This window comes from Chlorocebus sabaeus, chromosome 17 (genome assembly GCF_047675955.1).
Source record: "Chlorocebus sabaeus isolate Y175 chromosome 17, mChlSab1.0.hap1, whole genome shotgun sequence".
Classification (NCBI taxonomy): Eukaryota; Metazoa; Chordata; class Mammalia; order Primates; family Cercopithecidae; genus Chlorocebus; species Chlorocebus sabaeus.
The window spans coordinates 51,646,114-51,659,899 of record NC_132920.1 but is presented as its reverse complement, the minus strand read 5'-3'; the positions used below and the strand labels follow the sequence as shown (position 1 = coordinate 51,659,899).

Genomic DNA, 13,786 nt, shown 5'->3' with positions numbered 1-13,786 from the left:
CGACTCTGTGAACATTTATTCAAGTATTACAGCTCATACATGAGAAAACCTTTCTGAGAGACTTCCCACATTTGACAAAAATTCTAAACATTTACAGATACCAATAATGAGTTGTGAAGCTGAAAGAAATTCTTCTAAACTAACAATGAAATTATGGAAAACAATGTCAATCATCCAAGCTATAGAAAAAACTAAATTATCTTTCTATCTTCTCTATAAAAAGTATTACAACATTGTTGTTATATGAAGAAACAACACAACAGTTAAACAATAAAATATAGGAAAAATGATACAGAGGTAAGGTGGGTAGTATACATAGTACCTTTTCTTAGATTTTATCATGTTTGTGGTACTTACGAGGTTTTTAAAACATAATTGTGTTGTGATTTTTTTATCATTTTAAATAATTCATTCCTACTCCAAATTTTAAATCATAACTTTGTACCTACTTTTATAGAATTGTTCCTTCCATTGTGTAAGCACTAAAATAACAGAAAGATTAAGTTTGCACCTCTTTCACAATGACTGTTTTATACCATCTTCTCAATCCACAAACATTTGACCCAACTTTCCTGCCCCTCATCTTAGCCCCCAGTACTCACCCTCATACTTGACTTTCTGTCAATAACCATGCTTGCCTCACACCTCCCAGCAGATAGAGTGCTTTCAATCTCCCACACACCTCCACATGCACTTACACTCTCTGCCCTCCTTCCTGCTCCACGGGAGATGAAGTCTTTCAACCTATCCAGTCCCATCTTTAAGAGGTCTGTGGACCCCGTTCTTCTTTAGCCTCTCAGAGAGCTTACTGTGTCAGTCATCCACTCCCTCCAACATTAGTCTCTTTCTTTTTATGAGTTCTCTGTTATCTACAGCACCTCAGCTTGCATCTAAACACAACAATCTACCTTTTTGAAATGTACATTTTAAGATACTCTGAATTATAATATCTCTGTGCATGAGCTGTTTCTCACAGTTTCATTGTGAGTGTCAGACTGTTTTATTCCAATGACATTAAAGGTAAAAGAACCTACTTTTCAGCTCATGTAAGGCACTTCATTTGTACAGAATCCTTATTGTCAAAGCTCTAAGGTAAAAATTCTTGCTGAAATAGGCTTGTATTATCAGAGATGACTAATTGTGTGGAGGGATTATTTAATTTGTGGGGTTTTTTGGGGTCTGTTTTAACTTTCTTTATAAAAGGAAAATTTTCTACTTATCCACAATAAAGTATCTGATGTACAAATCATTTTTCCCCTCAGTGGGTAAAGCTACTTGTATACGGCTTCATCTCTGTAAAGAGTTTGGGGCAGTCACATCCCAATCATCATTCTCATATTACTATCAAAGAAACCTCAGCTCTGACTTCTGAGAAACGTTGGGTTAGAAAAAGTATATCTGTCACAAGACTACCTAGCCTTAAAATGTAGCTAATTGGTTGTTTATTACAGATTTTTTTTGTGCAGTTTTTTTCCTAGGGTAGAAAAAATTGTGAAGGGTATATTCTGGAGAAATAAATGTTGTATGTTTTGTCAAGAAGATCTGAACTGAAGTAATTTAAATATTCCTTATTCTTATCTTGAATCAAAATGAGTATATTTTTCATTTTTGGGGAGTGTGGAAAGGAAACTGATGAGAATATTTTATAATAACTAATATTTGATGAAACTCTTTATTTAAATAAGAAGATACTAATTATTAACTTTGTGAAGGTTATAGGGGTAAATCTCCAACCAGATATGAGAAATCAAAATCCATGTGGTTCTTTCATAGCAAGGTGTTCATACACAGAGGTTTAAAACATAAAAATAGGAGAAAATAGGAATAAAAACAATGCGTGTAATTGGCACTGCACTAGTTCCTTTGCAATCAGGAAGGTAATTGGCTAAGTTTAAACAAGCAAATAACTAACACATCATTGAGAAGCCTGGCATTTGATCTCTAGTTTTAGCACAGTGCTTAATAATAACAATATGGCAACTAGCTCCTTATTATTGAAGAGAGAGGAGCCATAGTAACAAAATCTTACTGCATGCACAAGGAATCCAAATAAATATTTATTCAATTCCTTACCACAATCTAGGGTTTGTAATTAAATTCATACAAAATTCCAATGGGTTCATAAAGATTTGTGACTTTTCGTTGTCTATCATCTTGTTCCTGAGTTTCCTCATGGGCCGGGCCTGAGCTAAAATCTCCAGGGTGTGCAAAGTCTCTGCATCACACACTTCCAACAGAGATTGTGCTCTCTCGAGCTCCAACCCAGCACGAGTCAAACCCTTCTCTCCTTCTGTCTCTTTCTCTCCCTCTCAAGCTCCTGCCTTCTATCTAGGTAGTTTGTCATATTCTTTTTCATCAAGTGTCATGACTGAATAGTGGAATGGGGAACTTTGGATCCTTAGGGCAGAAATGGCTTGGGTGACCAGCCTTTATGATGGATTGGTTTCTGGGTGGAATATGTAAAAATAAATAAATAAGTAAAAAAAGAATCATATCACTGGGCCTCTTTGAAGGTATACATCCTACTAGTATAGCTCCTGTACCTTATTACTCCAAAAAATGTTAATTACATTTTAAAAGGCCATTTTTAAATTATTTTGGCCTTGGAAATTACCTGTCATAAGGAATGGAGGTATGAAAGAAACACTTATGTTCCTCCATGTGTATTTGTTTAATGAATAGAGGAATTGTTCCAAAAATGTTTTATTACAACAGAACCTGTTGTGGACAAATCAACTATGTGATACAATAGCAGAAGAAAATTTACAAAAGTATAGTGAGCCATAATTTCAATCTTATGGATACATGTGAAAAAGATGCATTACAATATTGCCTAACATATATTAGAAATCAATTTAGAGGATGATACAATAAATTTTTGTGATATACTCAATTATAATTGTTATGCTGAGATGACTTAAAATATATTTGCACTATAGAGTAAGAGTTATTATTAGATACTTGACAAGAACACATAAAGTGATTTGAAGAATAGGAATTTTGAAAAGGACATTACATATCAATCAACTAATTTATATATTAAAACCATCTACTCTGCTTGCGGTAGAATGTTGACCCTTGCGGTGATTTAGAGATAAGATACTGTCCCTGGCCTGGAGAGATAACCCTTAAGAACACTGATGCCTACTAATGTCATGTGATTTATCAAATTATATACAGTTAGATGGTAGCAGAGAATGATTGAGAATCATCAATAAAGGATGTGATTGTTTTAGTTTAATTATTTATTTATAATTCTAACAGAACTGTACATCTTTAGAGGTCAGTTTAAGACATTATATCTCCTAGATGAGAAGCAGGAAGAAGAAAGCCGGAGATTTATAAAATTGGATGGAATGTGAGTGATTAATCAATGACATCAGCATGGCTGAAAAAAATGTGTAAAAAGGAGAGTGAGCTGCCAAGTTTAGAAAAGGGGAACCACTGTGATTCAAAGATCTCCCATAAGGAAATGTTACCTAACTATCTTACTTGGAAAAGATATAACTGTAATAGAGACTGGTGCATCAGGATCTCAAAACAAAATTTGTAGGGCCATTAAGAACATGCAATTAATTCCCTTCATACTGGATCCATGCTTCTGAAGACAACTCTTGATTAACATTAGAGTTATCCTATGATATAATCACAGGGAAAAAAAACCACAATGTGAAAGTGACTATTCCTTTAAATTTGATAATTAAACTTTTATTTAATCATTTAGCATTCAATGTAATGAATCCAATTTCATTAAGAGACATAGAACAGGCCAAAATTTCTGTTTTATCTTGTGTCAATTTTAAAGAAATTTGTCTACTTTATCTAAATTGTTGAATGTGTTGGCAAATATTTGTTTGTAATAGTTTCTCATTTTTTCTTCTGCAGAATCTGTAATGATAATCTTTCTTTCATTCTTGAAATTGGTGATTTGTATTCTTCTTATTTTGATTAGTCTAGGAAGGGTTAGTCAATTTTGTTGCTGTTTCCCGAGAACCACTTCCTCTGTTGTTTTATATTGTTTTGTTGTTGTTTCTTTTCTAATTCATTGATTTCTGCTATCATATTATTTCCTTTCTTCCACTTTGTTGTGCTCTTTTTCTAAATTCCTTAAAATTCTTTTTGACATGCAGGTCTTTTATTTTTTCTTTTATGAGCCATAGTTGACAAATAAAATTTTAAATATTTAGGATATACTATAGATATACTATATAATGTGATGTTTTGATATGCATATACATTGTGAAAGCTAATTAATATATCCATTACCTCATAATTACCTTTTTGCTGGTGTGTGTGTGTGTGGTGAGAATATTTAATATCTACCTTCTTAGCAAATTTTAATTATACCATACAGTATTATTAACTACAATCACCATGCTGTCCATTATATCTTTTTTCAAAATTCTTGAGGTAGTACCATAGGACATTGCTTTTAGATAATTCTTCTTTGCTTATATAAGCATTTAACACTATAAATTTTCCCATAAAAGCACTGTTTTAACTTCATTCCAAAATTTTTAATATAGTAGAATTATAATTATTATTGTTTTAAATATTTCATAATTTTCCTTGTGACTTTTAATCACCCCTGTTTTTCTATTATTGTTGAAGAAATAGTAGATCATGTGCCCTACTCCTGAACCAACACTTTGGTAGTTAAATTTATTAATATCATGGACAGGTTTAGCATAGATTTATAATTATATCATGTGATGGAAGGATATAGGAAAGACTAGATTATACGCAAATCTAGTATTTCCTACATTGAAAATAATTTGATTTTTTGTTCCATTTCTTAGGCTACTTTTATGAACTTGCACTAAGGCAAATTTAAAAAATCTAGAAAACAATACAGAATGATTTAGTGAATATAAATTTTAAGTCAAAGAAATTCTTTGTTGGAAAACAAAATATCCCTGTGGACAATAAAATATCCCTGTGGATTCAAAACAAGAACTATTCTAGCTTCATAGAGGTGCTATTAGGAATGGTGGGAATAATGAATAACGCTGTTCCTTTAAATGTTTTTATTAACCCTCACTATCCTCAACTTGGGCTCCTTAATATCAACAACTTCCCAAGTTACTACTTTCTTCTTTCCCTCTTGTATTTCTTTACTTTTTATGTTTGGGGAAAAATAGAGTATGAGAACATTATATAGTTTGACATCCAAACTCTTTCACAATCTGGTCAGATACACCTCTTCAATTTTAATATGCCTCCATAATTTCTCTGTTCCACGCATTCCCCTCCATCTACCTCTTCTCCCATTCACTAGGATGTTACTACCCCTTCTCTTGTACCCTAATTCCATTATGGAGCTATGATATTGTGAGATTCTTTCTATATCTGTATCTATATTTAAATCTGTATCTATCTATATCTATATCTAGATCTAGATCTACAGCTAGATCTATATCTATATCTACACCTATATCTATATTTCTGGTTCCTGAGGCAGAGCTACTAAAATCAGTAGTGCTAGGAGACTCTTTTTTTCGAATATTTGATCTTTCACTCTGGTTGCTGACACAGAAGCCCTAAGACATTTGTAATTCCCCAAGTGATAGAAACATCTGATACAAGGTTCCTAAATCCCTTGGAATTTCCTGGGTGATAGGAATGTCTTTTTTTTTTCTAATGAGCTGATGCCTCAACTACTGGATAGCCTCAGGATGGGGACTGGTTGCCAGGGGAACCAACCATGTGATTAGAGGGTTGGAACTTCAAGCCTCATCTCCTCACCATCCCCATTTCAGGGGAAAGGAGAAGGTCTGAAGGTTGAGTCGATCACCAACAACAAATAACTTAGTCAATCATACCTACATAATGAAGCCTCCATGAAAGCCTGAAAGGACAGGATTAGAAGAGCTTTCAGGTGGCTGAACACATGAAAGTGTCTTGAGGGTGGCACATGCAGAGAGGGCATGGAAGCTCCATGCCCCTTCCCACATGCCTTGTCCTATGCATCTCTTCCATCTGTCGATTCGTCTGCATCCTTTATAATAAACGAGAAAACATAAGTAAATGTTTCCCTGAGTTCTGTGAGCCTCTCTAGCAAGTTAATTGAATTCAAGGAGGGAGTCATGAGAGCCCTGATTTATAGCCAGTTGTTCAGAAGCACAGGTCACAACCTAAGATTTGCAATTGGCGTCTGAAATAGAGGCATGCTTGTAAGACTGAGCCCTTACCTTGTGGAGTCTGCACTAACTGTTTAGTATCAGAATTTGGTTAAATTATATGATACCCAGTTTGTATCCACTGGAGAATTGGTTGTTGGTGTGGAGAAATACCTACATATTTTGGTGACCAGAGGTGACGTATTTTGTGTTATATGGAATGTGTGAGAGTAGCAAAAAACAGTTTATCTTGTTTTTCTCTCAGGGGCCCTTGATAATTATTTCATGGTCTTGACTCTTTTACTTCTTCAACTCCTTTTCTCAGTTATTATCTCCATTATTAACTTTAAATAACATATTATGTAACATATACTTTAAAAATATATTAAAGAACTATTATTTAATGTACTTATATTTTTATATTTTGCCCCAGTCTTCCTTACATTCTCAGTATCTTGCACAATTAGATATTTAATAAATATTTTATCAGGTTATAGATGATGGCGACAGTGATAGATTACAAATCATCATTGAGAGATTGTAATTCACATATAGCTTGTTTTGTTTCCTTTCTTTTATAGGTACATTTAGAGAAGAACAGAAATGTACATACAGATTTCTGATGCAAGGATTCATCTGCAAACAGACTGACCAAGTGGTCCTAATTCTTGATGGTGCTGATGCCACTTGGGCAATTCAGAAGTTATATCCAGTTGTATCTGTGACTAGTGGTTTTGTTGACATCTTTAGTAGTGTAAATGCCAATATTCCCTGCTCTACCTCTGGGTTGGTGTCTACTTTCTATTCTATCTTACCCACCAGGCAAATCACCAAGGTCTGCTTCATGGATCAAACTCCTCAAGCTTTGCGTTTTTTTCTATTGGGGAACAAAAGTACCTCCAAGCTTCTCTTGGCTGTATTCTACCATGAGCTCCAGAACCCCCACGTCTTCTTAGGGGAAAGTTTTATTCCACCCACTCTGGTTCAGTCAGCTTCCTTATTGTTGAATGAATCTATTGGTGCCAACTATTTCAACATCATGGATAACCTCTTGTATGTTGTGCTACAAGGAGAGGAGCCCATTGAAATACGCTCAGGTGTTTCCATTCACTTGGCCCTCACTGTGATGGTTTCAGTCTTAGAAAAAGGCTGGGAAATAGTAATACTCGAAAGACTAACTAACTTCTTACAGATTGGCCAAAACCAAATCAGGTTTATTAGTGAGATACCTGGCCATGAAGAGACCTTAAAGGCCATTGCTGACAGTAGAGCTAAAAGAAAGCGCAATTGCCCGACTGTGACTTGCGCTAGTCATTATAGAAGAGTCGGTCAACGTAGGCCTCTCGTGATGGAAGTGAACTCATATAGGTCTTCACCCCCAACGACTGTGGAAACTATGTCAAAAGTGATTGTCATTGAAATTGGTGATTCGCCAACAGTAAGGAGTACTGGAATGATTTCATCCTTATCAAGTAACAAATTACAGAACTTGGCTCGTCAAGTCATCACTGCTCAACAGACTGGGGTACTAGAGAATATTCTGAATATGACTATCGGGGCCTTACTAGTTACTCAGTCAAAGGGAGTCATTGGCTATGGGTAAGTACTAATTGTATTCACATCCAAATGAGGGTGAGGGCTGATTTTTTAGGTCCATATTGACATATGTTGCAAATGTCAATGTGCTTACACTGAATCATATAACTCGTCTGCTTTTTAAGAATAAAAATTCAAAGCGTCATTTAAAGACTTAAATTCTTAGTTTTTAGATTGTGTATGAAATTCATATTTTTCATGATTATTCTATTTCCAAGGTGGTAGAAAACATTATATTTTGATTCCTTAAAGTGAAAAGCATGTGGGAAGAGATTTTTTGGAAGCAACTTGTTTTTAGTTCATTTGATCGTTTATTTATTTATTTAATGAATTTAAGCAATAGACTAGGTTCTAGGGTTGGTAAAGTGAAATAGATATTATTCTGTTGCTACTGCTATATCATTTTATTTGTGATAGTGCTAATAAGCTATTAGTATTTAATGGGTAGTGATTACTTCTATACAACCATCAACCGTCTCCAGTGGATGTGGAATTCGGTAGAACTTAAATAAAAAGCAAAACTAAAAAGAAAACCACGTCCTCACACTTGGAGTAATATTCAGCTAATACATTGATTGTCCTTTTGTACACAGAGCAACATATCTAAGGGAAAGTTTAGCTAGTGTTTTTGTGTTTATAATAGAGATAGATGTTCCTCTTTCCTGCTATACATTGATATATAGAGAAGATGAGAAAAAATACAAGCATATTTTTCTGGATCTGGTTGATTTTAAGGCCTTTGGGAATTGTTAACTTAAAAGGTACTCATAGCTTATTATTATCACAACTTACTCAATTTTGGATATTTTTGTCAACTACCAAACCTTCACCATGTTAGTGACGTTATTATAATATTATGTATGGTGGTATGAGGATTAGAATCCTTAAAGGAATGATGCTGATGGATGTTAGCTTACATTTAAGTATTTTTCCATTAGCCCAATTTTATTTAGGTCCCACTGAGTTCTTGTAAGTATATTATAAGTATACATACATGAATAATTTTTGTCTAGAGAGAAAGAGAGTCAGTTTATTGCTTAATTTTATTTAGATTTTACAGTACTGATTTTTCTAAAAGGTTGTAATTCCAAAATGACTGATTTTATATTATATATAAAAGAAGACTCAGTGAATAATGTGCTTTTAACTAGAAACAGAGAAACAGAGAAAAGTCAATGAGTAGAAGCAATAGAGCTACGTCAGAGGAAAACCAGCGGAGAGTGGATCCAGCACAAATTTAGGTATATACACACATATATGTAGGGCATGCCATTCTATCATGAAGAAATGAAACAGCTTCAGAGAAAAGATTGCTTTTATTTGTCACCCACCATTTGTCATAGCCATCATGTTTTTTTACTTTTGACTCAGTTATTTCTGATTTAATAAGAGTTGAAAGTGTAAAATATAGAATTGATTTTGTGTTGCAATGTGTTCTATCCTCCTATCTCTCTCTTTTTCTTTAGTATTTTAAAAGATATTTTCCAGACATAAGGCAAAGATTAAATCTTTTGAAGATAAGGAAGGGCTGCTTCTTAAGTATATCTGAACAAACCTCTCCCGAATGAGAAATGCCATATCCTATGGCATTCAATGAGAATTAGCAAGGTTTCTCATGTTTCCCAGTGTTGCACAGTATGATAAAAAACAAAACAAAACAAAACCATAAAACCTGACACAGGCCCCAGAGCCAGCCTTTTTTCTTTCAGCTTTATCACAGTCAGCTGGGTTTTCCACTGAACTCACTAGAGAGCTATTGACGAGCCAATGAACTGACCTTAAGCCAGCAGAAATGAGTCTAAGAATGCAGTGCTTTCATGGAAAAGTACCAAGGATGTTCTCCAGTGGGTTTGCTCTTGTTAATTTAATGGGGTTATATGCATTTCAACAAATTCAGGCCATACTGGACACATTTTTCTAAGAGAGTACTAGCTACTTTCAAAAGCTACCAACTTTGGGCCGGGTGTGATGGCTCACACCTATAATCTCAGCACTGTGGGAGGTGGAGATGGGTGAATAGTCCAGGAGTTTGAGACCACCTGGGCAACATGGTGAACCCCATCTCTACAAAAACACAAAAATTAGCTGGACATGATGGTACATGCCTGTAGTCTCAGCTACTTGGAAGGCTGAGGTGGGAGGATTGTTTGCGCCTGGGAGAGGGAGGTTGCAATGAGCTGAGATTGTGCCACTACACACCAGCCTGGGTGATAGAGCCAGATCTTGTCAAAAAAAAAAAAAAAAAAAAAAAAGAAAAGAAAAGAAAGAAAGAAAGAAGCTACCAACTCTGTTTTGTGGGAAGAGATGGAGTAGCTGTCTACTTTCAAAGTAAATAATACACAGCGAACTGGCCTCTTCCGGTCTTTATCCTCCTCTAGAGGCATCTGGATTCAAGCTTCCTCTGCTTAGCTAAGTTTCCATCACCATGTTTTCCAAATTCCAAAACTTTGTTGACCTCCGTTGTCATTTGTTGTCTTCTTGCATGTGCCATGGTGGTATTCTGCACCTATCAACCCGCTATTTACGTTTTAAGCCCCACATGCATTAGGTATTTGTCCTAATGCTCTTCCTTCCCCTGCTCCCCACCCCACAACAGGTTCCGGTGTCTGATGTTCCCCTCTCTGTGTCAATGTATTGGCATTATTCACCTCCCACTTATGGGTGAGAACATGTAGTGTTTGGTTTTCTGTTCCTGTGTTAGGTCGCTGAGAATGATGGCTTCCAGCTTTGTCCATGTCCCTGCAAAGGACATGAATCATTCTTTTTTATGGCTGCATAGTATTCCATGGTGTATATGTGCCACATTTTCTTTATCCAGTCTGTCACTGATGGGCATTTGGGTTGGTTCCAAGTCTTTGCTATTGTGAATAGTGCTGCAATAAGCATAGGTGTGCATAGGTCTTTACAGTAGAATGCTTTATAATCCTTTGGATATATACCCAGTAGTGGGGTTGCTGAGTCAAATGGTATTTCTTGTTTTAGATCCTTGAGGAATCGCCACTCTGTCTTCCACAGTGTTTGAACTAATTTACACTCCCACCAACAGTGTAAAAGTATTCCTATTTCTCCAGAGGCTCACCAGTATCTGTTGTTTCCTGACTTCTTAATAATTGCTGTTCTGACTGGCATGAGGTGGGATCTCATTTTGGTTTTGCAGGGACCTCAATTCTATAGTCATAGGAAATACATTCTTCCAACAACCTGTTTGGAAGTGAACTCTTCAGCAAACCCAGCCAAGCCTCTCTGGACTCCTGGCCCACTCCCTGGAGATAACAAATTGGTGTTACTGTAAGCCGCTGACTGTGGTAATTTGTTATAGAACAATAGAAACTAATATGCCATGTCACATAAAGCTCTTTGTTCATGACATTGCCATGAACTTTGGGCTATTAAAACAGTTACCATGAGGGTGAGCATGACACTGTGGGAATGTTTATCTGTGTATGCGCAACATGTATATACTTATCACATTAGTAGTGTGTTTTTAAGTTCCCTCATTCTGCATAAGGAGCACCCTATCAGGCTACTTTGGAATAGAGAAGAAAACCAGGAGAGCCAATAAATTATACAAGTCTTTTGGCATTCAGTCACCTTTAACATTTTCTCTTCTGCATCTTCTCCTCTTTATGCATTCTGGGCACCTGCTTTCTAGAAGACAGCTGTTTGGAGCATGAAATAGTAGAATCTTTCTATCAGCAAGGAAGTATGTTCTTTTCAAGACCGGCAGAATGTTCATCCTAGAAGAGATTCCTATACTACTGGCTTGTCTCTGTTCTTCCCCATGACAAACACCACAACTTTGCCATTAAAGAGTGTTTTTTACATCATTCCTTCTTTTCACTGCAGTACAAATACGCTACTTTGTTTAATTGGGTCAATGGCAAAATTATTGCAATCTTACTTCATATGTGTGGCTTCTTGGGAAAGTGAGATGTTCTACGTAAGCAAGCTTTCTATACAATTAAAAATTGTTCCATTAATAACAAGCATTTTTAAGTCTTCAACTCTTAAACATTAAAAAAAGACAAAGATTGCATAATATTCAGACTTATTAAATGGGAAATAATGTAGACTATTCACATTTGTTATGATGATTCATGGTCATCATCAAATCTGTCATTTACTTCACAATCCTGTTTTTGCAGTGATGCCCTTGAGTACTATTTTTCTTATACTGAATGGCGCCAGACCACTAAATCTTTAATTCTTGTCCTGCAGTTTATATTTTTTTTCTGCTATTTTATTATGAACAGGATGTTAATTGTAATCTATTGTTGCTGTTGACACATCCACATCCAGAAAAGTTCTAATTCCAAAATCAGATGACACTACCTTAAAATCAATTAATTTAAGAATTATTTGTACACATGGTGAACTCGCAGGTAAATATAATAGACTCTTGGAAGCTTATATTTCAATGTTTTTTATTCCCCAATGTTAACTGAACAGCTATAGTGTTCAAAATATCATATGGTCCCTGTAAGAATCTAGAGATTTGAAAATTAATGGATATGAAAAACAGCATTTATTCAACTATTTAATGAGAAGATGTTATACTAAATCTCATTCCATATCTATTACAAATAAATCATTAATTCTCTATGAAGCTGCTTAACCATTAATCCAGTTTTTCATAACATTAACTTGAATATAAAATGTTAATCTTTATAATATTTATTAGGTGGTCAAGGTTTCGACTTATGATTATATTCCCAAGTGTGCCTAAGCACATTGTAAATCACAATAAATTATCATTCAATATATCACATTTAGTGAAAGGTAGCCTATTTTAGTTTTCTACTATTCTAAAACTCCTGTGCAACCAATATCTTGAATTAAATCTCTTCCATTAGAAAGACCTTGAGTGATTTCTGTTTTCCTGAACAGACTTATGACTGCTACAGCTCCCCAGGAAAAACAGGAAATTTTGGTTATTTTGCATATGATCTTTAAAAATGCAGAGTTTTCATTCTCCTAGATAAAATAGTCATGCTAGATTTATTATAAAATATTGTTTTAAATGATTTGCCAATTAAAATACTTAGGTTTTTGTCCCCTGATTTTTTGCTTATAATTGATTTTACTTATCTTTCATTGTCCTTATGCCCTGTTAAACCCATCTAGGCTTCCTTAGCAGCTAGTCAACTCCTAAAAGGTGTTTTTGTCCCCTGAATTGTTGGAAGATGTATGGTGTTTATTCTGTGTCTTTATATACTTCTGATCCACTGCAAGTGACACCTAAGGTTACTGAAATCTCATTTTTAAATGAATAATTCCATGGAACCACAAGAGTTTAATCAGAAGTATCACAGAATAGAAGTAAGCACACTGCTTGAGGAGTGCCCCAGAATGTGAAGTTGAAGGCCAAGATGAGTGGTAGTTTTTCAGAGGCAATTAGTGACCTAAGAACAGAGGGAATGCATAATGGGTACTGATTTGGCAAGTGTTACTATAGCAACATGTACTGGGTGCTTACAATATGCCAGGCTTGGAACCGCTAGATCACAGTGCCAGAAAAAAACTGTCAGATCATAAGACATTTCTTCCCTCTTAGGAGTTGGCTATTTGCTAAGGAAGCCTAGATAGGTTTAACAGGGAGCATCAGGACCATGAAAGGTAAGAAAATTGCATCTATCAACTCAGAAGGATAACCAGAAAAGTCATTCTTGTCATACAAAGTATATAGAAGGTTATTCTTGAGGGGGAGATCATGGTGTTCTATATCTTTGCATATCTCACAGTGCCTGGAACAATGTTTGTACATAGTAGAAGGGTTAACATATATTTGTTAAATATATAGAAATATGTTGACATTATATTTGTATTTTCCCTATATTAACATAATATATATATTTTAGATTTTTTTAGAATTGACTAAAGAATTTACTTTTTTCTTTCAGGGTACAAAACTGTCCAAAATCATTTTACAATTCAAGTCCCCTTGTGGTACATATAGAATATTCGGCCTTATCTAGCCTATTTAAAACAAGAGAGATAAAAAATGCTCAGGACATCCTGAAGCATTCAATCAAAACATGAGGCTTTTTATAGGAACTTGGCTTAGTAGCTTT

The 13,786-nt window shown here is 35.1% G+C and overlaps 1 protein-coding gene across 1 annotated transcript in view; it reads left to right on the top strand.

Annotated features, from left to right (window-relative positions):
• PKHD1 (PKHD1 ciliary IPT domain containing fibrocystin/polyductin) overlaps nt 1-13,786 on the top strand; it is a 455,948-nt gene that overhangs the window by 405,615 nt on the left and 36,547 nt on the right. The window contains 1 exon segment of the mRNA XM_007972274.3: nt 6,701-7,718. Within this exon segment, the coding sequence (XP_007970465.3) occupies nt 6,701-7,718 (1,018 nt within the window).